This window comes from Abramis brama (genome assembly GCF_963993115.1).
Source record: "Abramis brama genome assembly, chromosome: 9".
In the NCBI taxonomy this organism is placed as follows: Eukaryota; Metazoa; Chordata; class Actinopteri; order Cypriniformes; family Leuciscidae; genus Abramis; species Abramis brama.
Window position 1 is genome coordinate 35065493 of NC_139971.1, and position 25768 is coordinate 35091260.

General features: G+C 39.1%; 2 protein-coding genes across 2 annotated transcripts; both read right to left on the reverse strand.

The window, feature by feature from the left end:
* Positions 1-295: 295 nt before the first annotated feature.
* nup93 (nucleoporin 93) lies at positions 296-22744 on the reverse strand. The gene is made up of 22 exons (XM_084124145.1): positions 22612-22744; positions 21819-22015; positions 21588-21705; positions 11227-11289; positions 9386-9514; positions 7622-7696; positions 6681-6773; positions 6432-6571; positions 5274-5406; positions 4868-5025; positions 4489-4654; positions 4274-4367; positions 3117-3308; positions 2913-3039; positions 2328-2400; positions 2184-2228; positions 1803-1919; positions 1601-1719; positions 1222-1339; positions 1040-1123; positions 676-804; positions 296-523 (listed from the first exon to the last, which is right to left on the reverse strand). Exons 2-22 carry the CDS (start codon positions 21995-21997, stop codon positions 413-415), a joined length of 2463 nt encoding a protein of 820 aa, XP_083980271.1. The 5' UTR covers positions 21998-22015; positions 22612-22744; the 3' UTR covers positions 296-412.
* A 1191-nt stretch (positions 22745-23935) lies between these two features.
* On the reverse strand, positions 23936-25107 carry mt2 (metallothionein 2). The gene is made up of 3 exons (XM_084124302.1): positions 24761-25107; positions 24408-24473; positions 23936-24316 (listed from the first exon to the last, which is right to left on the reverse strand). Exons 1-3 carry the CDS (start codon positions 24783-24785, stop codon positions 24225-24227), a joined length of 183 nt encoding a protein of 60 aa, XP_083980428.1. The 5' UTR covers positions 24786-25107; the 3' UTR covers positions 23936-24224.
* Positions 25108-25768: the final 661 nt, after the last annotated feature.

The following is a 25768-nucleotide window of genomic DNA, read 5'->3' on the forward strand; positions in this document are numbered from 1 at the left end:
GTGAGAACCCTGTATGTATAGTACAGTAATCTGTGTTTGCAACCAAATCTACCAAAGTGAATAATCTCACTGATATTAATATAATAAAGAATATAATCTCCATGAGATGTGCAAATTGATTGCTTGATATTGGATGTCATGAGAGATAAACTGTAATTGTATATTTGATATGGCTTTTAAAAAAAGAATAGCAACTGAGATGTAATAAACTAAAACAGAAAATGCAGGACAAAACAATAACGTCACGTCAAAGTAAAAATGAGGTTTATGATAAAAAATTAAATTGAAACAAAACTGAACTTAATTTTTTTTTATTTCAAATCATGGAAAGAATACAAATATAAGTTGACAAAATAATGGTGGAATGAGGACAATAAAGGAGAGTTGCAAGAAAAGGGTGGGGTGGGGCGTTTCAGTTCATTAGGACCTCCATCTGAACCAGTCTGGCATTGGTATCTCCAGCCATCCGATACGGAATCATTCCCGCAAACGTGATCAGAGCCCGGGCTTGACTGCGCAGCAGCTACAGAGAAATGCACACACACACTTGAGAAGAGCTAATCAGGATTAACATGTATTGTCACAGTGTGTGTCAAATGTCCAGTGAATAATGGTCTCAGGATTAGTTTTATAGTTGAATAAGCAATAACTGTTATCTTAGAGAATACATCTTACAGTGTCTCTGTCCTCTAGGGTACGCTGTGGTCTTCCTGGTGTGCCTGCTGCAGCCCCCTTTAGACGCTTATACTGCGTGAACAGGATATTCATTGTGGCCAGTAGAACCTCGGACAAATTATGTCTGACCTGGAAATATTATGGAGAGAATGTCATGTGAATTAAGGTCTCCTCCATTCTGGCCATTTAAAATGAACACAATTTTTCAAAAAATATAGACTAGATTTTGGTCAACTCAACCAAAAAGGAAAGATTTGAAAACGCATACTAACAACTTGTTAATTTGGGGTCACGTGAAATGGCACAATAACATTTGAGATAACAGCAAGTGGGCAATTTATGCTAATGCAAGATGATCTCTTACCTCATCACTGAAGTTTCTGAAGGCCGCGACTCGCTCCTCAACACTGTCCTGACTTAAGGGAACCAACTTTAGCCTCTCAATAACCTGACACAGAATGGCACAAAAATATAGATTAGTCAGATACCTAGCTCTAGCAGCATGGGCCCCAAGGTCAGCAGGGAGGGGTCTTATTGGCGACTTACATCGTAGGCTCGGTCTATGTGGCCGGCGTGGTACTCATCAAAGAACGTCATGAGGTCCAGAAGCAGGTAGAATGTGCTGTCCACAGACTTCTCCCCAGCTATACCGTTGGTACGGTACCTGTGCTCAAACAAACAAAAGGTGTTCATTGAAACTACAAGACCATAAAACCCATAATGCACCATTTAGATGGAGGCTACTAATGAAAGCCTGTAAAAAAAAGAATGTAATTGTGAGATAAAATAAGAAATAAAGTCACAATTGGCAGATACTATTACAATCACTATTACAAGGAACAAAGTCTAATTGCGATAAATAGTCGTAATTGGGAACTTTTTTTAGCTTCCATAATCTATAGAGGTCTGTGTACAAAATACGTACCTTTCAGCAATAGCCACTGCCATGTTTTTGAGTCGCTCTTTGTTGGACTGGGGCTCGCTGACTTGAGCAATAACTGGACTCAGCAGTTTGTTCATCAGCTCCAGGACCTTATCAGAGTTCTGATGCAGGAAAGAAAAGATGTTTTAGGCACAAAATCATCACTAGACTAATAAAGCCAATGGCACATCACAGCATATCTTACCTTGGCTAACTCGTACAGTTTGACGGCCTCCTCAAACAATCCCTTGTTCTCGGCCTCCGAGGCTACCTTGGTAATGATGGCCCGCGTGTCTCCGGCAAATTTGTCAATCACGCCGGGCTGAAGGGATTCAAACAAGCACTGCTTAGAGCAGAGGACTTTGAATGCACAATGGTGTTGTCAAAATGGCTTTGAGCATGAAAGGCCAGACTGTGTTGTAAAGACCTCCGAGACAAAAGCACATTCTACACAACCCTGCACGGCTGAATGAACCAAATATAAAGCAAAATCAATGTGTGCAGTGCACAATGAGTTACAGAGAAAGAAGTGGCACGTTCGCTGTCTGCTAGTCAGGTGATATAACAACAAAAGCCTCCAACATACCTTTCTGCTTCCATCTTTTTCGAGTCTTCCAAGAAGCATATCAAACTACAGGAAGAGAGTTAAGAATTGACAGAAATTATGTAATGATAACAGCAATTAGTATGCAGAAACTCTTCCTCCAATGAGCTCGTACAGGCTTCTTACCTCCCGACTCTCGATGACTAGCTCGCTGACACAGCGCATGAACATGTTTTCTCCTTGACTGTCCTTCTCATTCCTATGGCCAATCAGAGAACAGCGATTTAGTTTTCACTCGGTGCAGTACAGCAATTATGCCATTTGTAGCACAAAATCACTTTGACCTGCGAATGAACGTGCTCGCTTAGTGATACGCACGGAAACCCAGAGATAAAAGACCTTTAGAAGATCAACTGTTTCCCGTGGCTGCGAGGTCTCTTAAAACAATGGGGCAAGTTAGCATCGAATTCACAGTGTGCATGGAACAGGTTTAATTATTCATAGATCATTCGTGGAAGGTTCTGAGTTATTCATGACACATTAATCTCTTCTCAGAGAGGGATTTCCGCTCAGAATTTTCAGGGAAAAAGTCATGACTTACAGTTCAGCCACTCATCAAACAGGAAACAAGATGATTTCAGGACAGGTTTGGTATAATGAAGTATAGATTTGCTCGATAGCTGTTCAACCTGACTGATTTGAGATCAGCTCTTTCAGTATGTTACCCCCAGATGACCCAATAGCATCAGCTGGGGTTAGGATGACCATTACCGGAGGAAGTAGAAGTACTGTAGAGCCTCTCGTGGGTCAGTGGACTCAAACTTGCGGGTGTAGAGCATAAGCAGCCTGATGAAGTTCAGCCTTCGCACCATTGGAGGATCTCCAGCCTCTTGACTCACTGAGAAGAGACCAAAAACCTCCTTAGAACAGAAACTAGATACAATTTAGAGTTGTCACTCAATGATCACAACTTACAGAGTTGTGCGCTCTGGCCTGATGATTTGAGCAGCAGTTTGAGTTCGTACAGCACCAGAGCTACGTGAACTGCATGGCTGCGCAGACGCTCCACTCGGAAAAGGAACGCTATGGCCGCCTCAAACTGTGCCGTCAGGAAAAGCACCTGGAAGTACAGGAATGGCTGGTGGCTGGCTGAGAAATGGGACTCGCCTGCAGAAAACAATTCAAATAATGCCACACACCTTTATGAACACATTCATGGACATTTGGGATAATCCAAAACCACTTATAAAACAATATAAACCACATATTGGAAATGTGCACATGCAGCCAATAAGGATTTGTAACTTAAGGAATTCGAATGCTTCTTTAAGCGAGTAATAGGTTCCACATAAATCTTCCTCAGCTGTGAAGTGCTTAAATAGGCTGTTTCATTTCCATTTGCATGAGTTGAAATAATCCCCTCTTATTTAAATTGCCATTAAAACTGACGTCTTAAAGCAGCATTGAAAAGACCTGCTGTGACTTTGCATGGAGCGTAGTGGCAGCGCAGCTGGGAGTGAAGGAGTCTTATCAGCAATAGAGGGAGTCTTTAATGTGGTGTACTGCAGGAGTGCTGGAGAGATAAGACTGACTCATCAGGCAGGTGGAAGAAACTAAGCGGATGCCTTTTTAAAACTGGGCGAGGAGAAGTTTAAGCCATGAGAAAACAGCACAATGACATACACTTTTATCTGGGCTAGGCACACTGGCAGAGACTGAATAGGGGGGTTTTGCATACTGACTAACTTCCTAGTCTTTCACATGCCCAATTAAATCTCTTCCTTTAAGACTGGAGTGAATCTAAAAGATAAGTGGGAAGATTTATTGGCTTTATGGAATAATTTGACCTGAGTTTTGCACATTGCCAGAGGCCACTTGATTTATAGAGTTGAGATCCCTCTCCCAATGCATTAAGACATATTGACAACATTTTTGTAACTGTAATATTATAACTAGAGTAGTCTGATTAATCCAGTTTTACAGAAATGGTTAGGGTCCCCTTGTCACTAATAAATTTTGATCAATTTGATCCCAATTTTCATCATTCTTTTTCTCTGAATCTGATCGAATCTAGTTGAAACCTGCCCGTCACAGAACAGCTGTTAAATATTTTTGATGACTGTGGGTCTCACCATAGTCCTCCAGTAGCTGTTTCTGAAGTTGTGCCAGAGTCATTCTGTCCTGAGGCGAGCTGCTACCGTCCTCATCAAAACACACTTGATTCAGCTGGTAGGGACACAGAACACGACTCAAAAACTGGGCAACTAAACCCTCATCAGTAAAAGATAATATACTAACGTACAGCTATAACGTACACACTGATATACGATCAGTGACTATATCTGACCTTGAGCCACAGGTAATCCTCGGTCTTATCGGCCACTTCTCCATGATTGTCGGCGATGTCGCATTTACCGATGAGGCAGTAGACTGCACGCTTGTAGGGGTCTGCGCTGTTCCTCAGCACACGCCGGTAATGAAGTCGTAGTTTATTCTCTGTGGCTGGAGACAAACTGAGAAGAACAATGCAGTTGAGTAAATTTATGAGGAACTATAAAACGGATTTACTGAATTATTCAGGTTTTAAGATAAACTTATGCATGAGATACAAAAAGGGAGCAAGCTGGGTCAAGCATACCAGAGAGAAGTAGTTACCAAAAGCAGAGGAGAAATAGTTCTCTTAGGATGTGATCTAGTTTTTGGGGTGTGCGTATGTGTGTTCTCACCGTCGGTCGGGGCTGTTCATGTACTCCTGAAACCAGATCTTAAAGTCTCCCAGCTGATGCTGTGCCCTGTTCACCACCTGCATGGCGGCAGACAGGTCTCCACAACGCAGGCAGAAATAGATCAGAGCCCACACTGAATGTCCCTCCACCTCGCCGTCCTGTTACACACATGCACGCACAGCAAGGTTTATCCTCGGGTCACACTGCGTCCATTTACCCCCTTTTTACTTTCGAGTCTGAAATAAGCAGCTTATTAGCCCATGCAGGGAGAAACCACTGCTGTTATCTAAACTACGGAAGCCACACTCAGAGCAGTTCGCTCGAGAGTATCTGCAGTGATGGCGTCTAATCTGTATGATGTAGTGCTGCCTGTGCTGTGCGGTGTGGACACGTTTTGCTGCAGTACCTGCATGCCTGGCAGCGGGGTCGGCAGCTTGATGTTTAGGAAGCTGCATACGAGCTGATAAGTGCCAGGTACACCACCCAACTGAGCCTGGTGCAGATTCCCAAAAACAGTGACCATAGTGTAATTTTTATAGCTGCAGAAGAGAGAAACAAGCATTGGGTTAAAAGAATGATTGGTTCACAAACTGAAATCTCTACGGCCTGTAAGCACGCTTTAATCTACACAAGAGCAAAATCAAGCCGATGAAATGTATACAGCATAAAATCGACATTCACAAATTTTCATGAAATTGTTTCATTAATTTCCATGACTTTTCAAGTGATGGACTATGTGGGTGAGAAGTCCCTGATATTTTCAGGTTTTCAAGGACCATAGGAACCCTAAACATACAGTACAATTCAAAAGGCACTTCTTTTATTCAACAAGGATACATTAAATTGATCAAAAGTAACAGTTAAGACATTTATAATGTTACAAAAGATTTCTATTCTAAACAAATTCTGTTCTTTTGAAGTTTCTATTTATCAAAGAATCCGGACAAAAATGGATCACGGTTTTCACTAAAATATTAAACAGCACAACTGTTTTCAACATTGATAATAAGACGCATTTCTTGAGCACCAAATTAGCATATTAGAATTTCTGAAGGATCATGTGACTCTGAAGACTAGAGTAATGATGATAATTCAGCTTTACCATCACAGAAATAAATTACATAAAAAAAAATAATAATAATTAAATTATTTAAAAAAAAGTCTGTGACTTATTTCAAAACCATTTAACATTTAGTGTAACTGCTGAATCGTACAAACAATTTCCACAATAAATTGGAAGTCTTTAATCAGTGTAAACTGTACAATTGTACACTGAAACATTCATTACTTCAATGAGCTCATTGTTTCTTCCTTAAATTATTACATTGTTTAAATTAATATATTCTTAGTTAACTGTGATTTTGTAGATGTACATTTCTGAAATACATATCTTAGACAGTTACCTCTGATAACAGATCACTCTAAATTGTAATGTGGAATTGCAATATGAAACGATGTGTATTGTGAAAAGCGCTATACAAATAAATGTGAATTGAATGAAATGTGCAATTTTTTCAATATTATCTCTCTAATCAAAGAGCAAGCTGCATTTCCTTTCTTTCACCTGTTCTCCAGGAACTGTAGAGCTTGTCTGACGAAGGCCATCTGCATGTCCACAGACACTCGACTCTTCAGAGTGTCCTTTGCCGGCACCAACAAAACGTCTGTCATCTGCTTCACCATGAGCCACATGTCTGAAACGTTCTACAAACACACGCACAAACAACTTTACTATTAATGCAATCGCTTCCTGAAATTTCTGAGATGAAAAGCACAGTTAAGAACACGCATGCAGAAGCCAAATGTGATATACCTTATCATCCAGGCTTTCGGCCACTGATGCACAGAGATCTCCCAGGTTGGGCTGAAGATGTCCATTTACTATCTTCTCATTGAAGATGTAGATCTAAACAAAAGAGGAAAAATGCAAATTGAGAATGATGGTCAAAGACTGACTGCTGTCTAAGGCCAAGCTCTGGGCAGCTGGATCCACTATGATCTGGAGGTGAAATGAAGGACGATGAAAAACAAAACAAACAGGATAAAAATGTTTAGAAGGTCTTCAAAAAAGAGTGCTAAGACTAGAAAGATGACTCCGCAGGCGATGTGGCGACACATGATTAGAGAAAAAAAGACAAAGGAAATAGATGAGAGATCTGATAATAAAAAAGGAGAACAAAGGAGAAGAGAGTGAGAAACGGCCCTCCCCTTTATGGATAGATTGGGAGCTAACCCATCATGCCATCATCCAGCCAATCAATCTTATAGATCAATCGAGCTAGGCTCGCAAAACAAAACACATTTATTCTTGTGTCTAGATCACGGAACAAGAGAAAAGCTAAGCTGAACTAAATGACAAGGTACTCTGAGTAACTATGAGCCACTCGTTTAATTTTCAACATGTCTGCATGATTTATTAGTGATTATATTGCTGTCGGCCAGTTTGTTCTTTCTATGTGATGTTTCAAAATTCTGGAGAGTTAACATTTCTACTGTAAATTATAATGTTTAAATGACTGATTTCATGCTTATAATTATACGCTAAAGCTTTAATACATTTTTATTTTTTTTAATATGTATTAAAATGATTTCTTAAAATATATAACATATATATTTTTATACTTTTTAAATGTATATACATACAAATACATAAATAGAAATAGCAAATTTTAATTTTAATAATTTATAGATACAGTATATTTTATTTTTATTTATCATTATATTTATTTTGTATATGTGTGGCTTTCTACAAACCTGTCGGCTGTAGGCAACTTCCACACTGTCCAGTGCACTGCGTCCTGGAACTGCGACCTCACTCACGAAACTGGGCTGTGGGGCACATAGCAACAGTCGTTAAGGCATAAACAAGGATGTCTACACAACAAGACCGTATTAATATTCTCTACATGTGTAGGTGTGCATATGTGCCTCTAAAAGCGTGGGTTTGACAAGTGCACAAGCTGCGTTTATCTCGCAGAGTTGTTTTAATCTAAATGCAGCGACCAATGTAGCGTGAAGCTATTGTTAAGAACATAACTCACGCTTGAGAGCACACAGCTCAGTACTGTGAATATACAGAGAGACACACACACGAAAACCTTAAATTTTGTACGTGGACATAATTGTATCCAACCCGTTCTAAAGAAAAATAAAATAAAATCACATTTAGAAAGATTTCACATTGATAAAGCATATGGTGGTTTAATTGAAATTATTTTCAAAGACACTCATACACACGCACGTGCACACACACACTCCCTAGTAGCAAATTCCATGAACAGCCTGGCAAGAAAGCCACTGAGGCGTTGTAGTTTGTGTGACTATCTAGCAGGGAGGGGCGACTCAGGCTGGTGGTACAGGGAAGAGTGAGCTCCTGGCATAGGAAGAGAACAGCAGGTCACACATGGAAAATTTAACTGCTGTTTAATAATTAAAGCAGCAGGACAGCAGTCAAAAATCTCCTAGAGCAAAATACACAATATACACACAAACACAACACTCTTCTCAAATCCTTTATAGGACAATAAAAGGAAAGACAAAAGCATACCCTGAGGTTTCGACGATCTCAAAAAGACTGTCACTATTTGCCGTAGACAGACTATTGTTATACTTGAGGACATAAAAGTGAAAATGCATTTTTGGGTATATATTATTCAGAAGAGGAGTGCTTGTCATCTTCAATGTTTGATGTTTTCTACATCCTTTCCTCTTGCTCACCTCTCCATTTTGTGACAGCAGAGATGTGAGCAGTGCTGCCAAAACACCTTTTATTTATGAATAATAGCCTCTAAAAACAACCAGTCATCCCATCTTATTCTCATGATTTTTTCCCCTTCTTGTATGCTGAGAGCATATACAACTCTGTCTATATAAAATATACACACATATGAATATACCCACAGCTAAGAAGAAAAAAAAACATATTTATTGGCAAATAATAATGCTATATAAAATATCAGTATATATATATATATATATATATATATGTATATATATATATATATATATATATATATATATATATATATATATATATATATATATATATATATATATATATAAGCTAACTCTCTCACTCTCCCACTAAAGTTTTTATTAATATGTACTAATATCTAAAATTATAAATCATTTAAAGACGATCAATAAAAAGACAATCAGGTCTAAATGTCCTTGTCTGAAAAGAGCTACTAGAAAAGCTCTTGCCAGATAAGATTTCACTAACACTCAGATCCAGGCCAAACGTAGCCACAGGCTGGCCGTATCACAGCAACAGATCTGAACAAGCTCCTTAGATGCTATAAGAAAACTTGTGCTTCATGAACACGTCAGAACACGTCACATGAGGTGAGTGTGTGATATTATGAATGTGTATAAATATATCATATATATATTATATATATATATATATATATATATATTATATATATATATATATATATATATATATAATACAAGGGAGCTATGTCATATCTGTCCTGTGTGTGTATTGTGTTTTATGTGGCGTGATGTTCCTCAGACCTCCACTTCCTGGCTGAAGTCCAGTGCATCCTCTCCAGCTCCCAGCAGGGTGTGCAACACTCTCTGCTTCACCTGCTCCCACTGCACCAACATAGAGTCTCTGTGGTACTCCTCCGCCAACAGAAATGTCTGCGAGAAGGACAGAACGAGTAAAATCGAGGGGACGAGGTACAAATCACACATGAAAAACAGACTACATGTGATGATAGAGAGCCAAATGAGTGAAACTATGAAGCCTTCAGTGAATATATAGGTTACCCAACATGTGACGCATTAAAAATAGCTAGTGGAGTAAGAAGGGAGCAGCCTGGATCTGGGAAGCATGCTGTGAACAATAAGCGCTAACGGGCACCACTATCTTCACCCCTCCCCCAATCCCACCTCCGAGGGACAAGGAACGAGAGCTGGGCCTGGGGAGACTCAAACTGGGTCTGGCCCGCAAAAGCCTGGATGCGCAGAGGCCTCGCTAATGGAACTGTGCCGCTATCTGGGTCTGTCTTCACGCCTACTACAGATTTAGCCCATACCCTGATTGAATCCGAAGACCTTTCGTCTATTTTTCTCGGTCCCGGCGGATCGACGTGTGATAATTGCAAGCGTTCTAATTAAAAAGGCTTCTGAACTCTGGAGGAAGAGATTTTGGAATCAAGCTTAATGAGGGAGGGAGTGAGATAATATCAGTTCAATGTGCAGAAGTTAATGTGAATCAGGTAAAATTCAGAGAGGAAAAGACGCATAGGGGCTTTTTGTTTTAGGGTGGGAAATAATAGCGCATGGCTTTATAAGCACTTCAGGAACTAACTGTTCTTCAGATGATTTTACTGGGTCAAAAAAGCCATTAATCATCCTGCAGTTTACTCCATTCTCACTTGGGGTCCAAAATGAACACAAAAATAAAATAAAGAAAGAAAACTGACAAAGAAAATTGGCTTTGGAGAGTAGTGTGAATAAAGTACTTGCCAGTTGGACGGTAACTTTATTAGAAACTGCAGTTTATGTCAAATTTTAAGAACTATTGTCTGACACTTGCTGATGTAAGTCACGTGCAAGATTCAAAAACACATAAATGGTCTGCTTAAGAAAACTTCTACTTCTAAAACGTCTAGCCTAATTTCTGCCCAGCTCTCCATGCGGCAACAAATATGTGGAATATTCCTCCCATTAAGCCACAATAATAAAAATATAAGGAATGAGTTGTCATGTTTTTCCAAACAGGTGCCATTATTTTTATTAAATAAATTTAAATCATGCAAAACAGTTTTGGCCTGTAAGAAATATATATATATATCAGCAAAAGTTGTGTCAAAAAGCTTTTGACCCAGTCTGTGATGGACATCAATTTTACTGTAGTGCTTGAGGACCCAAAACTTTCACCAGCGACATTTTGTCACATGCAGGTCATCTGGGTCACTGGTTAACACCTCCTCTTTGGTGAGCAAATTATCCTCTCCGTCTCTTTGCTGACATTCCTCCTCCTGAGAGGTTTGATGACTAGACTGAGAGGATGGATGGATATTGACCTGAGCTCTCTGCTGCTGAGAGATTGATACCGTAATAACAGCTGAAAGGGCCTGTTTTTACCTTGCTGACAGTGGCTGAAGAGGCAATAAGGGGAAAAGGGGATTTGGTCTGAAACCGAAAGAGTGACCCTCGGAAGGAGACGGTTTTAAAGGAGTTGTCAGATGAATAGTGCAGATTCTAAATGTCTGGACAATTCGGGATATAGTTACACTGAGGTTTAATGTTGCTAAAAATCACGTTCCTTTTCTCTCCAATGGACATAAAGGCATAATTTGACCGACTAAGAAAATAAATGAAAAGTAGTGAAGGAAGACACTCACCCTGCGGCGTGATTCCTCGATGGCTGACAGCAGTGCATTGTCTCTCTCGTTCTTGAGAAAGCCCTGGAACAAGAGACACGGCATGGAGGTTAAACGTACTGCAACCTACTTTCCCCTTTTCTGCATGCAGAGCACACGCCCTCTCTCCCTTTCTCTCTCATTCCCTCCATACTTCCTCTAAGACGCAAGCACCACAGGCTAGAGATGGAGAATTGGCATCATTATTGAAATAACTGCTAAAAATGTGCTTAGAATCGACCCTATGCGAGATCGCTCACCCAAAATGGCGGCTCTCGACTGGTCAGAGCTGGTTCAGCAAAGGTTTGGTTCAATACGTTCTTGAGTGTACAAAAAGTACTGTGCATTTAAGACACCCCACATTCGTGCAAACACGTGAACCACAGTTCTACACACAGAAGTTCATGGACGGGTTTGGAAAATGTGGTTGAAACTGCTTGGTTTCCACATATCTAGACTTTTTGGACCAATCTCTATGACACTGTCAAAACCAGAGACAAGCCTGATTTGAATGTTCCCCACTGCAAATCATTAAGCTAACAGCTGCTTATATCTAATTATGGACCATCATCATCTAAAACGTCATCTTTGTTCGATCACAGATGGAAAACGCACACATCAGTAGCCTCCACGGATACACAAGCTACATTTTCTGACTAGATGACGAGTGTGCAGCTCGAACAACCTGTATGGATGCATTACAAGCACTCGTTTTTGATGTACACCAGGGTAACGAACACTCACACACACACCCGCATTCGTTTTGATTAAACACAGAACAGAAAGATCCAGCAGCTGATCCTAAGGACAGAGAAGTCACTGGAATGGCGTGCAACACACACACACACACACACATTGAGTGGGGGCTGGGATAGGGAGTGGTACTGATGGAAGGAGAAAGCTAGTTCTGATGGGTTTGGAGGATCATTAGATCGCTTAAAAAGCCAATATTGAAGGATGGAGAGAAACGTGACCTCTGAACTGGAACCTGCACTCATCTGCTTTTATTATTGTAACATAGATGGAGTTGAAAAAGCATCAAGTACATTTTCCATTGATTTTTACTGAATACGGTAATGTCATAAAAAACATGACACTACATTGATTTTCGAGATGTTTCCTTGACTCCATCATTAAATCCTTGACTCCTCTCTTATCCAAGTGTTAAGTACAGAGGTGAATCCTGACCCCCCCTCCCCCCGATGATTCCTCACTTCTTTCCTCCCCCCTCTGAGATCGCACGACCCCCATCACCCCATCCACACGTTGACTGACAGCTGTAAATGAGGATTGATTTATTCTGATTTGGGGAACGCAACGTCTAAATGACACATCTGAACGAACAAGCCGAGCTAATGGATACAGAGATGGAAAGTGGGTGGGGGTTTAAGGTGTGGGAGCAGCCAACATTTCGTACTTAGCAGCATTATTTCTTGCTCAGTCACTGTGCCTCCAACCGCTAGCTACAGAACAGTGCCCCCTTCAGGAATCCATGCTCTGCATCAAGTACCCAAGACCCACTAACTGACAAAAGGAACATTTTAAATGGATGCATTTGGGTCATGCCTAAACTGAGAACATGCTTAATACATACTGTGATGCGTGTCATTGCATGTGTCATTTTAACCCATTATTAGTCACATCGAATTAAAGTTCTCAGAGGAGATCAGATGTGCAATTTATACCAAAGATTCACATATCTTCTGATGCACGTTTTGAATCATCTGACCACGGTGAAATAAATGCGTGACTAAAGGCTGGCATAAAAGCAGCTAGACAAAGTGCAGATCTCATATGCTGAAAGGGAAGGTTATCATATCCCCTACAATTAAGCACTGTGGATTTCTGGAAGATTCAAAGCACAGCGAATATTGAGCGAGTTTGATAGAGATTAAAATGGTGCATCATTACGGGCAAAAAAACGTCATTACAATATGAAATACATACATACATATATACTCAATAAAGCCATTGTAATGAATGCAACATATAAAATACATACATGTTCATGATGCACACACCTTCTTTTGGATGCATTTATATTTTGAAATCAGGTATAACGCAATGCACTGATATTGACCATCACAGATTGAGAAGTAAAGTGAAAATAGCAGGAGCATATAGCAGAAAATATGACATGGACTGGCATCGAATTCAAGAGATGGACAAAAGACATGCATACATACGCCAACCAAACCCACGGCAGTTGATTTAAACAAAAAGCCCCCTCTATATCTACACATCCCTCTCTTTTTCTTTTCTTTCATTTACTTCAGCACAATAAGCAGTGAAGGAACCCCACCCTAACCCAACCACTTCCTGTGTGACAGACAAGCCTTCATCATCCTCCTCCTCGCCATCTTCATCATCCCTTCGGAGAAGACGATCGTCTCATTTTCCTGGTTAAACCGACTGACTGAGATGCATGTAGTAGCCTATAGCGAGGTGTGTGCATGTGCGTGTAGGTGATACTCACTCATGCTCTGGTTTAACCTGCTGGGAAAGTGCTGCTGGGAGGTGAAACTGTCTAGGAGCGGTGTGCCCGTCCCCTGCTCGTGCTCTCTCCATCTTCTTCGTTCTGTAGAAGCGGACCAGTGCATTTCTGGGGCGTTCCTGACCTCTTTTACCAGAGGCCCACTCTGTCAGCCACATGCACTCTTCTTTACCTCAAGGCGGCCCAGTGGTCTGAACCTAGATATGAGCCACGAGCAGGGTTACAGTGGGCTGCTTTATTGTCGGAGGCGGAGCGTACCAAGTCAGCCCAGAGACACGGGGGGGGGAATCTGAGGAGAAGTCATTATTCAACCTGATCCGTGTGCCTGTTTACCATCAGCCGTCCACCCCTCCTCCTCATCTCTCCTCCAGCATCCCTGCCAGCCTCCTCGTTCACTCTCACTCATTTCTTCCTTTTTTAAACATCTCTGCATCCTTCCTTTTTCCACTTCTGCTAGCGCAATGCAATTATGGTAATGGATCCCCCCCCACACACACACTCTCCTGATGGATTTCGACATCCTGTCCAGAAACTGGGCTAATAATCCTCTTAAGAGTCATGTTTAGTTAATGAACAGAGTGCACTGACCAGAGATCAGACTCCACATGTAGAGCTATTTGCACTTATCCCACACCTACCATTGTGTGCTTAGATAACACACTCTAGTGAGAAGGTATGGTGCAGGAAAGATGGAAGTAAGTTGAAGAGAGAGTTAAAGAAAAAGATGAGATGCATCGCCTGTTTCGGCGCCATTTTGCTCGGGTAAAGCATCTCCTGCTTTCAGTCTGTCATTTAAGGCGTTTGCCTTTTTGACTACAAGACATAGGCACCTAAATCGAGTTTAAATTTTTTTTATTTTATTTAGCTTTTATAAAAGAAACGTGGGTTACAGAAGGCTGCACATTTGCCCACACACACACAAACGCAGAAGGCGAGAGAAAGGCAAGAGACTACGCCTCATCAGCAGCAAGCATTTCCTTTGTCTTCAGGCAGGCAGCTCAGCAGCCTTATGAAGCACGCACAATATACAATTTACACTTTGCCGCCACCTCGCAGGGTCGATGCACATCTGGATATCTCGGCACAATTGTACTGATGCAATTCTGAGCATAGCACCTGCAGCATCTTTGTTTTATTCAGCAGCACGTTTAATGTGATTCTGAACGTCTTTTCAATAGGAGATTGAGACGGCGGCGATACATAATGAGAATGAAGATGATGATAAATGGAAGAGCAGTTACACAAGTTCGACAAAAGGAAGATATTAAATCTCATAGCCCTTAGAGTCAATCAGAGTTGTACTGAAAATGCTAAAGAGATTGTCAGCCACACATACATTCGGGCAGGGAGGGAGGTGAGGAAAGTGCCAGGCAGTAAGTGCACTTCCAGTAAGAGTCGAGCCGCACTCTGGCAGGCCCACCACAAAAATATGTCTGACGAAAAAGACGAGAGTAAGGGGAGGGATAGAGACAGTGGAAAAGAGAAGGAGAGAAGAGATAAGCAGAGGAAAAGATGGGTGGGGGTAGATGGTTTCGAACCTTCAGGAAGCGAAAACCAAGTAGATCATTACAGGACTTGATGAGTCAACAGCCAATTCTCAATGAGCGTCTATAACATTCGAACAGACGAGAATATGTTTATCCTTTATGGAAATAAGTAATTGAGGACATCATCCAATTGCTATTATCAGGACATAATCTGTTAAACGTCTCCCGTACATTTAATGGGTGTGGCTGTGTGATTGTTCAAAAATTCTAAATATCTTTTGATTCTGAAAAACAGTCAAAATCTGTGCACTACGGTTGTGCCTCGTCTTTGACAGCATTGAAAATAGGTCATGAATTTAAAGATAATCACCAGTTTAGATCCATGTTTCCCAATTTATGGAAGCCGTTCAGTAAGACTTAAAGTGTCCTTTCAGTAAGACTTATAGTACCTCTTCATCGACATAAAACCACAAAAGTGCTCTTTTTAACTCATATTATACTGGACATCATTTAGCATTGTCAATAATATTGTTAAGATGCCATTTATAACAATGACTCACTTTAAAACTTAAAACAATCAATACAAGTAGCTTCCTCTGAAACTGAAGCACTTTGAGAAATAAGGAATATATTTTATAACTGAGAAATGCACATAGCAAACCTACTACTGTTTAGAGTCTTTATATTATTTTTTTTAAGACAAATTAACTGAGGGATATTTTAACAGAATTTGTAAAAAAAATTGGAATAACAAAGTAAAACTGACATCTTTCCCAATAATGATCGTCCTTTCGATGAGACGTTAAACCACGGTCCTGACTCTCTGTGGTCACAAAAAATCCCAGGATGTCTTTCGAAGGAGTAGAGGTATAACCCCGTCATCCTGGCCAAATTTGCCAGGATTTGACAAATTTGTCTCCTCTCCACCAATAATCTGGTGTGTGGTGGGCGTTCTTGCACAATATGGCTGCCGTCACATCATCCAGGTGGATGCTGCACATTGGTGGTGGTTGAGGAGATTCCCCCCTTCTATGTAAAGCGCTTTGAGTGCAGAGAAAAGCGCTATATAAATGTAATTAATTATTAATTATTATTATTTGATGATGGATGAAGCCCCAAGAAATGGGCTTTAGTTTATCCCAAATCCACTTCAACATTCAAGTATGTGATGATATATTACTTCCTGTGATTTTGTGTAAATACATTTATGTCACTGGTTTGCAGCATTAAATGTATACACACTGGAAAAGTACAAACATTTTCCACTTATGCAGTAAACATCCCACCAAACAGACTAATTTAAGCTTAGTAGCTCACAATGCTATGAGGTGTGCAGACATGGACAAAAGCCACAAAGAGGTCTCCAACTTTAATTTCATGTGGTTTGCCAGCTCAGTGTTGACTTGACTGCTAATTCCCGGCTCTAGTGAGCTCACTATAATTCACTAAACCTGTAGCATCACAATGCGGTCACCATAAACATCACCCTTCTGTCCCTTTCTGAACCCACATGCTCTATTTGTCTTCAGGTGCTTTGTGTACCAGAACAGAATAACAAACATGGATTGGAAATATGCATGATTTGAATAATCCTCTGGTATCAACAGCATCCACGGGGGGCGTAGTAACCACTGTTAAGTTTCATGAAGTAATAAACATAATTAAAGGCACACTGTGAAGGAATTGTGTTTTTGTCAAACAGCGACCCCTAGAGTCGCTATGGAATACTTGCACTGTCGTAAATACCCCTCCACCCCCCCACCTCCCACCCTGTACACCGGTACCTGCATCGGGCATGGAATAGGCACAGATAGACTCCGAAGACATGATTATTGCAATTTATCATAATAGTTTGCAAATTGTACTCGTTTACACTATTTACAACCTCTACGTTAGGCTTATTTATGTCCTGATAATTATGTGAGATATTAAAAACTGTTCTCATGATAATCGCAAGAATCAACGTCAACAGCGTCGTCTGATATCCCTCAGGACTACGTGATAAATACACCTCACAACACCTGAGTTCAGCTGGCAAACTAGTTCGTGAGGCAAGCTAGGCAATAAAACATAACGCAAAAAAACATGTAAGAGAAACGAGTGTTTTTTTTAGCAAGTCTGTTAACAGCTCTGATAATCGAAAGCTAGCTAGACATATGTGGAAATTATTGGACTGGTCTAATTATCAGCAATAAATGAATGAACAGCATATAAAAAAAACATACTACAAGCAAGCGCAACAACATACAACATAGAATGCAAACAAGTTTACAAATAAGAGATTTATTTACTGGCCACTTCATGCGTTTTCTCAGATCGGATAGCTATCTGATTTATCAAAACAATTCCATTTACACCTGGTCACATAAATGTGTTTTTGCGAAACGGATTTAAATCCGATCTTCAATTCCCGCGCTGTATGCAGATTTAATGGAGTGCACGTCACCGAAAGCAACAGATATGAACAGCATTTTATTGATCATCAGCTAAAATTTCAATATCAAAGACCGCAATAAGAGAGAGCAGTAACAGCCCTGGTAAGATCATTTCATTTCTTTACTTTTAATGATGATGATTGTGTGTTAAGCGTCTGCGACTTACTTTCACTTTGATTTGCGATAGTTTGCACGTTCTCTTGATGACTATGCTCAGTTGCTCATCTGCGGTGATGTGTGTTCCAGTAGCGTCGTCATATCTGTCTATAACATATAGCCTATAACACGCTCTCACACGTTTTTATTTTTAACATTTTTGAGAGGAGTACAATTTACATGTGGTTTCAACAACCAGATGCATTTACACTTGTCCAGTTTCGTCTGGAATGCGGCACAGACCTCCTCCTGAAGTGGTTTGAGCGATCGGATTCAAATCCGTCTTGAATGCGTTTCGGAGGGCATTTACACCTGGTCTTTTCACGATCGGATAGCTATCCCATCTGAGAAAACGCATGAAGTGGCCAGGTGTAAACAGCCCCATGACAAAAACATACGCACGAAAGCAAACGCTGGTTGGCCTCTCACGTCCAAATTTGAGGAAGTGGTGGGGGAAGTGATGTATGCCGTAAAGCAGTCGAATTTTGTAGTTCTTTTTGTGCTTGGGTTACTACCCGAACCCCGAAGTTACATAGTGCCAGTAAAAGCGATACAGACCCCGTCAGGCTATGGCATACGTGTCATTCAACCTATTGTAAGTCGATGTACCATCACAAGGGTCTTGGAAATATATTATGAAGGTTGAAAAGTTTCACAGTGTGCCTTTAAGTTAAAAAATAATTTTTCTTTTTTTTAAACATTTATTTCTTTTGATTTACAAAGGCAGCAGTCAGCAAAAACACTAAACTCTTTATTACGCTGTAATGCTCTTGGCTGTGTAATTTCAATGTTTGTTTGTAAAAGGTTTAAAGAATTACACAATGCATCGCCTGACTCAAGTTGCATTGCCTGACTCAAGTTTTGCCACATCACGCCTCTTGGTCATCATGACTGTCTTACTATTACAGATGAAGCTGAATTCAATTGTAACTCATTGCTACAGCAAAGTCACGCCTTAGCAAACACATATAATCAATTCACACAGCATGAACTATATAATTCCTAAAAGTCACCATCCACAAATTCCCAAATCAAAATAAACAGCAGGAAATGCATGGGGTATGGTACACAGTACACACACAAGAAAAGTTGCACTAAGGAGCAATGAAAATGTACAAAAACATGAATAGCAGGAAAACCTGTTGCCATGAAGATAGACGCATACACATGGACTGTCCAAAACCCATTAGACCCATCCTGTCTCTCAAGCTCTAAAGGCAACAGCATAGTGCTAATTATAAATGGGCTGAGTGTGGAGATTGTTTAAATGTTTATTTGGCTTCTACTGAGGCAGTGATGCGGAATGTCTCATCAAATTATTACCCCAAGTCGATGCAGAGTACATCACTAGGGAAAGCAATAACAAAAACCAAACACTACCAACAAAAAAGTTTCAGGACAGTCAGATTTTTTTAAAGAAATTAATGAATTGCTTCTGTTCAGCAAGGATGCATTCAATTAATCAAAAGTGACAGTAAAGACATTTATAATGTTAAAAGAAAATTGTATTTAAAATAAATGCTGTTCTTTGGAACTTTCTATTCATAAAAGAATATGTCAGACTGTATCATGGTTTCCACAAAAATATTAAGCAGTACAACTGTTTTCAATATTGATAATAATGAGAAAATGCTTCTTGAGCACCAAATCAGCATCGGCCATGTGACAATGAAGTCTGAAGTAAAATTGCTGGCAATAAAAACTATTGATACAATAAAAACTAACTATCTCATGCATACAATTAGCATTAATTTTGAAAAATTACATTTAAAAATGTTTGTTGTAACTGACAAGCTAAATCATTTTTTGATATTATGATCTCTTTTTTTAAAATAGAATCTTTTACATGCACAGCAGATGGTTTCAAATTGAAGCCACTTAAAATAAAGGGAACACATATTACATTAACAATTACAGACTGAAGTTTTTAAAAAATGCATCTGAAAGCACCTTTAAAAGCAAAATCAACTAGGTATCTGATTAAGTTTAACTTACAGACAATACAGCACAGGAATGAGTACAACTTATACAAATATCTTTAAAAAAACTTATCAGACCAGGCTAGCAATTTAGTCATATGATGTCCATGTATATGACAAGCAAACATGTATCAAATGGTGGTGTAAAGCTTGATTTTACTACCCATACATGTTTTAAAATGAGAAAAAGGAGGACAATGACAGACTCAGACTATAAAATATAGAATATAAAATGAGAAATGCTACACTGTTCGCTTCCGACCATATCGAAAGAAAGTAACTTGGTTTTCTATGTAAAAAAACCAAAAAAAACACCACTAAATCTTTGGAAAAACTCAACACAATATTCAAGCAAACTGTACTTTGGCTGGTTTCCACTTATTTGCTGCTCTTAAATGCTTTTCTTTTGAACTTTCTATTTTTCAAAGAATGAAATGAAAAAAAATTATCGTGGTTTCCACAAAAATATTGAGCAGCACTGTTTTAAACATTAATAATCATAAGAAATGCTACTTAAAGGCACAACATGTAATTTAGGCCACTAGAGATCACTTATTCAAAACAAAGGCTTGATGATGCCGTGAATTAGCGTGGATTCAAGGGAGTTGTCGTCTTCACCTCCACCGATGGAGAAGAATCCGACGGACTCGGGCAGAAATCATGTTCATGGATGAGCTATTAAAGTTTGTATTATAGTTACTGTGGTATGAAGCAGGGCTGGAGCGAATGCTAATGAGAGAGACCTGCGATACACACCGGCATTGAGTCAAGCGGTGCTTTTATTATGCTTATGCTGAAAACAATCATACTAAATACATTTGAGAGTGTTGAAAGTTATATTATAATGCGTTCGCTCTGTGGCTGCTATGAGACACTTGGTGCACTTTGCAGTAATCTAGATCGATATTAGAATATCATATTAATAAAAACTGGATGACTTGTGTTGCTAAATGACATGTTAATTTTTAAATATAATGTGTGATGGAGAAAGCTCTCTATGATTATGCCTTGTTAGCCACTTGACAAAATAGTGTTGTCTCTGAGGCATGGTACAAACATTGTAGGCTATTCTAGGTAAATCAAGAAAACAAGTGATTCAAACAATCCCAGGTGAAAAAGACCTGTATGTTTTTAGTACAATACAAATATACTTTAATGCATTTTTAATACATTAAACAGTACGTCTTTTTCACCTGGGATAAGACTAACCGTGTTGAGCTATACATTGTTAGAAACGTTTGGAATAATGCAAGTACACAAGTCAACAAAATATAACATTGTTCTAGTGTTTTTTGGATATTTTAATCAAAAATCTTAGATATTGTGCCTTTAAGCAGATCAACTTAAATTCAAATTAAGGAAATCAGCATAGATTGATTTCTGAAGAATCATGTGAATATTTAAAAATATTAAATTACAAAAACATTTCTAAATTGTAATATTATTTTACAATATTGTTATATATGATGATGTTTGTTATATATTGTTTTACTGATTATTTTTATCAATTAAATGCAGCCTTGGTGAGCATAAGACACTTCGTTAAAAAGCCTTTAAAAATCTTACCGACCCCAAACTTTAGAACTTGGTGTATATAAGTTATTTTAAACTGTAGTGTACATCCAGAAAATTAGAGCACTTTGATATCAACAAATGCTACAGTTTAAACAATTTAAGCAGCAGCTAAATATATGACATAACACAGCTGCATCTCATGAGATGCAATGGGGAGGTATAAAGTATAAACGCAACTATGAACACAGCCTCCCACCCAAACAAAACACCTACTAACCTGAATATCTGTGTCCTTGACTGGCTCAAGAGGCTCAAATGTAGTGGCTGCACTGAGACTTTCAAGACGCTGGGAGATATGGAAGATGTCAAGACCACGAGAGCCCAGGAGGATGGAGCTGAAGTAAAAAAAAATTATGACACCATTTAAAGAGCATGCTTTTTTAAAATTACTTTCCATGAATTGGCATGACTTTTAAATGCATTTGAACACATCAAACTGAAAACTCACGCTTTTACATCAGCTGTGTCTTGAGAGGTTCTGGTGAGAGTGCGGGACCGTAGTCGCTCTCCTGCCTGCTGGATCTCCTGTAGGTTTCGCTCGACATGGGGCAGCTCGGACACGGCCTCGGTCTCTGCTGCGAGCTGTTCTGCCTGCTGCAGGAGTTCCCCGAAGCCCTCAGTATCCATATCCAGCACCTGTTCCACCTGACAGCAAAACAAGAGCAGTATGCCTGTTACACATGGTGATATGCACATCATTTGTATTCAGTATATCAGTTACCAAAGTAACAGTAACACCCAGCAGATTATCAAATACTAGTTCTTGTAATCACTATAATACTGTAAGCTTTATACATTGATAACCCTACAGTTTGAAAGAGACTCCAGGTTCATTTATCATGACTTTACAGTAGTAACTGTGGGATTTCTGTTGAAAATATATATAATTTTCATGATTACTTAGGTAAGTCAGTGACATGATATACATACATTCGCATTTATTCTTTTAGCATAACTGGGACGAATATTCGTGATAGATAGATAGATAGATAGATAGATAGATAGATAGATAGATAGATAGATAGATAGATAACACAATATTAGTACTACATTGAATGAATGTCATGGTTGTTTAGCTTGTGTAATAACTGTAGTCAATAGAAATGACTGTCACTTGCTAGCAAGCTAACTTGACATGAGGTGCTGTCGGTAAACGTGTCCCAAACAGACACCTGTCAAATGCGACTACAATTAACAAGCTATTAAATAGTTAATTAGTTAACGCATATGTAACAACCCACCTCGCTGAATGTGTATTCTTATAGCGGCTATAATACAATGATTTCACTTTAGCCGCTATGCTAAACACATCCCCCCTCGTGAACTCCCGGGTTCCTGTGAGAGCGAGCGCTGATTGGTTCAAACCGTTTTTTCCCAAAAACACCCGCGACTAGAGCCTCGATAGAACTTTATTCAGATGTTTCTGTTTACAAATTACAATACGTTAATATCGGCGAGATCAAGTCATGCACAATTTCTGTAAGATTACTTGGAAATCCATTTCACTGAAACATGACGGTGAAGATACAGAAGTGTCCGATATACTTGATATATCATGGTAAGCCTATATAATGTTTAAAAATCACGGGAGGCCTAATAACATTGTACAATAATAGCATTTAAATATTTAATATAATGTTTTAATAATATAAACTTTATATAATATATAAATTAAATTATATATACATTTGTACAATATAATTATTAATAATAGTAGGCTAGTACTAAATTACAGTAATATTACATTCATATTAAGTCCTTAATTACACCATGAGGGTAAAACATGTTGGCATCTGCCTCATTTAACTGCCTACCAAGTGACAAATGAATGTGTGCCAAAATGCAGAGTATGCTTGGATAAACAGCCTTTGGCATATAAATTAATACAAATAAAATATTTTCCCAACTTGGAAAACTTTTTGTTTTGCTTTAACCCAACAATTGAAAAACATTTATTTTTTCCTCTTCACTATGGTGACTATTTTTCCAGATACGCTCTTTGAACAAACCTAACAGAGCAATGACTGACTCAAACAATGTCAGCTTTAAGTTAAGCCTCCTGCAGTTATCAGCTTCCAAGAGAGATGTGCTCACACATGCCACATTTAACACCAGAAATTTTGGTTTCACATTTTGATGGTCCCTTTGACACATTCTGATGACGAAGTAACATTGCACCTACAGGTCTACTAAATGAGTGTTATAGTCTTACTAAGAGTGTGAAGTAAACTAGTAGGGTTAAAATAAATTGACATGCACTTGTAAAGTTACTCATGTCTTTTGGAGGACCATCACAATAATGAGTTAACAGATATTACTCTAAAGTTGACAGGTAGTTGCAAAGTACCTATACATAATGTGTAAAAGGGACCATCAAAATAAAGTTTAAACAAAATTAACAGTGAGTGGGTCTTAGTGATTGCACTGCCATCTTATGTATTCTAAAACTTGCATTACCAATAAAGCACTTCAATAGCCGGTCAAGAGCATCCCACATTATAAGGTGCATAATGTATATTAGAGTTCACAAAAACAAGAGAGGTATGAAATAAAGCCACACACCAATAACTGCTGACAGTGATATATTGTAGACAACGTACATGGCAGAAAGACTTACAAATGTCTATTAATAAAGAACCGACATCTTATGATAGTCTTATTTTTAGCAATACAAATCAGTGCATCGTTTTCCCTCTTTAGCCTTTAAGTGATTCCACAACATTAAACAGTGAGATTTGGAGAACAACTGGGAGGTCATTTATTTCATAGAAAGACAACATTATGCGACACAAAACGATGACAAATACAGATGAACAGATTCACATTGTTGTAGCAAAACATCACGTTGACCTCCTCATTGACAGCAGCTGGAGCCGCAGGAATTGCCCTTACAGACACAGCCAGAGGCACATTTGCTGCAACCAGACGGGCAGCAGGTACAGCAACCTGTGACAATAGAAGAGAAATAAGTTTAGCCACCTCAGAGAGAGAGAAAAATATAAAAAAAAATTAGTAAACAGTTACAAAGTTCACTTACTCTTCTTGCAGGTTGTACACTGGCAGTTAGTGCACTTGCAGGTGGCACCACAGTTGCAAGTTCCAGCTACAAAAACACATAACATTACAGTTATAACTCCAATTAAACCAATTAAATAAATCTAAAACTACTATCAGATTGTGCTAGAACTAGAAGCATAATTTTCATGTTATTTGAGGCTTTATTAAAGTCCACCTATACACACACTTAAAACACCACAAATATTTTAAAATTAAATAAGCCCTGGTAAAACAATCTGACAAGTAAAATGAGACGTCAGACAACTGCAAGTAGTAACTTGATTCCAAAACTAAATTCAACATAATCGTAAATTGAATGTCTAAAACACTTACTCTTGGCGCAATCACAAGGATCCATTTTTCCTCAAAGTATCTTTAAAGAGCCCGAAAGTCCTTTGGAAGTATCGCTTCACTCGGTCAGTGAATGAGTTGATGTAGAAGGTGCCAGAGAAGTGATCGCGCGCTGCATTTATACAGCTCTGATTGCACACACCGAGTGCAAAAGCCCCCCCGCTTCAGCCTGCACACGGTTAAACATCCTTAATCACACTGGGTGCAAACTATCAGACAATCAGGAGTCATCATTCCCACCCTGTCACATCAATGTGTTGTTTTTACGATTATATAACTACCGTTCCACTCCACTGGCTGAATGTTGATTGCTGTTTGTTTACGTGATTATATAATTAGATGCTTTTGTTTGTTATTTTGGTTTTGGGAGATGGAAAGACCTTGTTTGATAGCAAAAAAGTAGTGTGTTACAATCAAAGAGGTCTATAAAATACCATACTTTGTCATTCTTGCCCAGTCTTTGAGCTTATTTAATGGTTTTAGATTTCTGTGAGAAAGGCAAAGTAATGCGACACCTTTAAATATTAAAGTAAACACGTATAAGAGTCTAAATAAGTTCTATGCCCAACTTAAGGAGATATTGGCCCATAGATGACATTAAAGACACAGATGATGCTCGCCTAGAGGCAATTTTAGATTGTATGAAAGCTTTATTCTCTCCCATAATTGTTTGTCAACAGTTTGTCCTCTCTGCACACGGCACTAAAGTGAAACAAACTGCGTGCGTGTGTGCGACAGCCTCATCACGTGCTCCCTGTGTCTGCACTCGGCGGAGATGCGGGCGAAACCTCAGTAAACAGAAGAATTGATTTGCACTCGTTTACTCTCGTATTTTTCCATTACCAATTATTCATTACAACTGAACTGATGTAACGAGTGCAGAGTGTCTTTGAATTTTGGGGGTGAAGATAAATAATTTAAAGCGTTAAAATGCCAAAAAACGCACGTTTTGAACACTGCTCACTCAACAAGTGCACGTCCCCATACATC

Excerpts from the sequence above, each read along its gene's own strand:
- nup93 (XM_084124145.1), bottom strand. The coding sequence starts at position 21,997 with ATGGATACTGAGGGCTTCGGGGAACTCCTGCAGCAGGCAGAACAGCTC. Across the intron at positions 6,572-6,680 it reads CCGAAAGCCTGGATGATAAG|AACGTTTCAGACATGTGGCT; the intron begins GTATATCACATT and ends GTGTGTTTGTAG. Across the intron at positions 2,229-2,327 it reads TAGTCATCGAGAGTCGGGAG|TTTGATATGCTTCTTGGAAG; the intron begins GTAAGAAGCCTG and ends CTCTTCCTGTAG.
- mt2 (XM_084124302.1), bottom strand. The coding sequence starts at position 24,785 with ATGGATCCTTGTGATTGCGCCAAGA. Across the intron at positions 24,474-24,760 it reads TCCTTGTGATTGCGCCAAGA|CTGGAACTTGCAACTGTGGT; the intron begins GTAAGTGTTTTA and ends GTGTTTTTGTAG. Across the intron at positions 24,317-24,407 it reads GTGTACAACCTGCAAGAAGA|GTTGCTGTACCTGCTGCCCG; the intron begins GTAAGTGAACTT and ends CTATTGTCACAG.